The sequence below is a fragment of the Atta colombica genome, unplaced genomic scaffold (assembly GCF_001594045.1).
Source record: "Atta colombica isolate Treedump-2 unplaced genomic scaffold, Acol1.0 scaffold83, whole genome shotgun sequence".
Lineage (NCBI taxonomy): Eukaryota > Metazoa > Arthropoda > Insecta > Hymenoptera > Formicidae > Atta > Atta colombica.
In genome coordinates, this window is record NW_017259576.1 from 1,965,114 (window position 1) to 1,969,446 (window position 4,333).

At 32.7% G+C, this 4,333-nt stretch overlaps 2 protein-coding genes across 5 annotated transcripts in view; one reads left to right on the forward strand and one right to left on the reverse strand.

Moving 5' to 3' along the window:
• The window catches only part of LOC108692862 (transformer-2 protein homolog beta), a 5,841-nt gene extending 4,139 nt beyond the window's left edge, over positions 1-1,702 (reverse strand). For all 3 annotated transcript variants that reach the window (XM_018201389.1, XM_018201390.1, XM_018201388.1), the window contains exon 1: positions 1,554-1,702. In XM_018201389.1, coding sequence (XP_018056878.1) covers positions 1,554-1,568 — 15 coding nt within the window. In that variant the 5' untranslated portion in view covers positions 1,569-1,702. The remainder of the gene's footprint in view (positions 1-1,553) is intronic.
• Positions 1,703-3,403: 1,701 nt separating this feature from the next.
• Positions 3,404-4,333, forward strand: part of LOC108693025 (transcription initiation factor TFIID subunit 3) — a 9,654-nt gene continuing 8,724 nt past the window's right edge. For both annotated transcript variants that reach the window (XM_018201665.1, XM_018201666.1), the window contains exon 1: positions 3,404-3,700. The gene's annotated coding sequence lies outside the window, so the exon portion shown is untranslated. The remainder of the gene's footprint in view (positions 3,701-4,333) is intronic.

A 4,333-nucleotide genomic window follows, 5' to 3' on the forward strand; every position in this document is an offset into this window, starting at 1 on the left:
ATAAAAATTTAAATTAATTGAAAAATTTTCCTTAATAGTTTGAGAAATTAAATATTAAAAACATAAAATATAAATATAATATCTTTATGATATTTCTGTATTCATTAATTGAACCATTCTTTTCATTTTCTCGATATAAACCATACTTTGTATGCGTTCCGACATAGACCGATCTTCACGCCTTATGCGAAATAGACCACTTTTCATTCATTTCTTGACATAAACCTTTCTTCATGTTTTTCTCGATATAGCACCTTCTATGGCTCAGGCGTCGAAATACATTCTTTAATACCTTCTTTTATTTTCTCTAACAAAAGAACTCGATTCTGTCCTTGGAAACATCGAACGTTCTGGTATTTTCTGCACAGATTTATTTTGAATTTTAATTTCATTTAAATATATTTAACATTTAAAAAATACTATGCTATTATAGAAACATTAATTATTTAATTTAATATTTATTTTTTATATTATTTAATTACAATATATTATAATTGCTTGTAATTCCAGTAGTCAATACATTTCACATGGTGCACTCTTTTGTATATACAAAAGAGTGCACCATGTGAAATGTATTGACTACTGGAATTACAAGCAATTATAATATATTGTAATTAAATAATATAAAAAGATTAAATGTTAAATTAAATATTAAATTTTTTAATATTTTGTATATCTTTTAAAATGTTGAATTAAATATATTTAAATGAAATTAAAACTTAAAATAAATCTGTGGATAGAAAATATTGGAGCATTCGATGATTCCAAGGACAGAATTAAGTTCTTCAATAACAATATAAATTTAGTTCAAAAGATAACTTTTAACTCTTCAAAATATAACAATAAGAATTAAACTTTCTTGTAGATTGAATTTTAGATTAAATAAATATTATATTATTAAATAAAGCCTTTCTTAAAAAAATCGTTTTCATCATAATACATATATCTGCATATAAAATTTAGTATACACACGCATATATATATCACACTACACAACATGGCTAAAAAAATAACTAAACTTTAATTATCATTAAAATTGTGTAATAATAATTTTAAAATGTGTAATTTTTATATAATAGCTGATTATAGAGAAATATGTTCTTTTTTTTTAGCAACTAAAAAGATGACAATTTTTTAGTTATAATGTAGCAAATGAGCAATATTATATCATATCACAATTCAATTTTCTTTATAACGAATGCTATCAATGATAACAATATAATTTTAACAAACATGTGAACGTGATCGACCAATCGCGATTCAGCTTTTCACGTTTATAACCTTATAAAGTTTCTTTATCGAAATTACAATCGTTGAAGAAAATGTACAAATAATGGAGAATTCTTTTTTGTTTTCTTTTACTTTATTCCAAAAAATATTTCGCAATTAACAGAAGTGAAAGGAGTATGCTGAGTTGTTGCGTACGTTGCGTGGTGATTGATAATGGCTGGAGGTAGAACTGCGTCGCTGGATCGATAACTCGGCTATGCCATTACCTCATCGCAACTTACATGAGAGTTACGCAAAAATGTGTAACATTTTTATATACTCACCTCGATATCGCTCATCGCCGATGTCTCTCAAACGGTGGATTTGTGTCGTATAAAGGTCAAGATGCTTCTTCACGAGCTTGTAGATGCGTATCTTCGCAGACACGACAATAATATGGCGAAGCCAGCTAAGGCCGGACTTCGGAGTCACTCTCGTCAGACAGGAAACGCCGGGCCCGAGACGCAAATGAACATACCAACATCCGGTGACGTCGTCACGGCAACGGCGACGCGTAAAGCCTGATCTACATAAAATCCAGAACACGAATCGCAGATTGCAAGTTTGTTGCATCATAACCAATTTGATGTTTCAATTTAAAAATGAAGGTAAATTTTCACAAGCTGTTTTTCACATTTTATAACAACCAAAAATTATTTAATCGCTTATTCATTACATTCACGTGAATTTGTTCACTTTTTGTATATTTATTCCTAGGGAAAACTTTACATAATCGATACCCAGAATGTAAGAACCAATCAACTACAGTCGAGCATCCCCCTATCATTCGACTGTAACAGGGGAATACTCGAGTAGTTGGTTGGTTCTTACTGATCCAGATTAAACCCTTGGTGGAAACTAAGCCATTGTGTCGACTTGTATCGACTTGTGTCATCAAATGGAAAACCCAATAATGAAAGGGGAATAGCCTATCCAATCAATGAATGGAAAGTGTGAGCAAAACTGAGAGACAGAAGATGTATATTTCTGTTCTGCTCAGTAACTTTTCTTCTTTCTGCGCATGTGCCAAAAAAGAGAATAGAAGAGGATAGAAAGATATTTCTGCGTATCAATTATGAAACTTTTTCCCTAGGAAAAGTGAAAAGTAAAAAGTGAAAAATTTCTCCATTAATTTTAATTAAAACATTTCACTTTTCATTTTCCATCCTATGATACATACATATTGATACACAGGGCTACATTCGCATTCTTACCTGGATGCCTTCGGATATCATCCTTGTTTAACGTTTAATACACAACAAGGATGATATGACATCCGGGGAGCACCGCGGATCCCAGGCGGGAATCCGAACGTAGCCTAGAGCAAAAGAAAGAAACTTCTAACAATTGCAAAATAAATGTTCTGTTGAACGCAATTCTCTCATACTCGGAGGAGATACTTGCAATTGCCCACGATCCAATTGTGCACAAGCCAATCATAACGCCAATCATAACGCATAAGAGAAAAAATATTTAAAAACTCCCTAGACAAAAGTCGCTGTAATTGGCAGTGGGCAATTCCTACAGTACGCAATTGAATCGCTCTCTACTTGGAGTTGACAAAGTCGTTTTTGGAACGCATCTCTGTAAGCATCGATGGTCTAGTTTCCACTGAGGGTTTAATTCGGATCAGAATGTAAGAACCGACCAACTACAGTGGAATTCCTCTGTTACAGTCGAACAGGGAAATGCTCGGCTGTAGTTAGTTGGTTCTTACATTTTGATTCGATTAAATTCTCGGTGGAAACCAGGTCATTAATATCGTCCTTGTTGTCTATCATATCAAATATTAAACAAGCACAAATGATGCTACAAGTGTAAACGCAAAATCTTTAAGGGCTTCGCACAAAAGGAACAGGAAACAGAGAATAAAAATTTTAATCTATCAAAAATCATGTATTATGGAATACACAGTTTTTGATAGATTGAAATTTTTATGTTCTTTTTATTGTGCGGAGTCCCTTATTTAGATATGTGTTCTCATACTTTTGAAGTTTGAAGTTTTTGAATGGGTGTGACAAATCGCAGGCTAGGCCTATTTACAGAGCAAATGAATATGATTGGTATTATTTACAGATCCAACCAATCATATTCAATTGCTCGGCGAGAAGGCTAGCAGCTTTGTCCGGCTTGAATGCGCCCAATGTAACCTAAATGACGGCTTGGAAGTTAGAAGAGGGAGAGTCTGTAAAAGATAGAAGATAGTAGAAGGGCACTGCGTCTACGAACAGTGCGGGTAGAATATGGGTTGTGGGAATGGCGGTCGTAGTTAACGTGACTTGTAGTTGGCGTGACTCTAGGACTCTTGCAACACGCGAAGAACAAATTTTTTCTTGTGAATTCTGAATGTCAAGTGAAATCCATGTTGAAGTTGAATGTGTCAACTATGTTCAATTGAGAAGGCTAGAAGATCTATCGCATCCATATCTAGGTGAGAGAACGATACTTGTCTTCTATCACAATCCGATTTTCCTTTGAGCCTATGACGAATTAAAATACCTGGAAATCGTTTGCCTCCGAATCTGCAACGAATCTGCGTGTACCTGTCGTCAGTGAAACTTTATATTTACAATGTACGAGATCTTTGCATCGTCATGATTGTTCCGGCCAGCACTGTGCGCGCGAGATAGCGATAATTGTTGGCGGTAACGGTACAATTTTTTATGCGTCAACATTTTTTTCAATAATTAGGTATATGTCAATTCTCTCTAAGGCTACATTCCAAAACTCTCCAAGGAAGATTCACTTTGTATACTATATAGTATATAGTATATGTGACATCTATTACATATTTCAAACAAAATTTTTCTCAAAGAGAACGTTTTGGAATGTACTTTAAATATCATTATATATGTATTGCTTTGATTTTACTCTGTTTTATAAATTAATTACTATGTAATTAGCATATTGAGTTAACATATAAAATGCATTATTCATGACTTTATTGCTTTAGAATCTCTTATGACTATGGATAGTTATCAATTGAATTATTAAGATAAATGTTCTATCATTATGATTAATTTGGCTCTAATATGTGACACAATATATACAATATATATATATA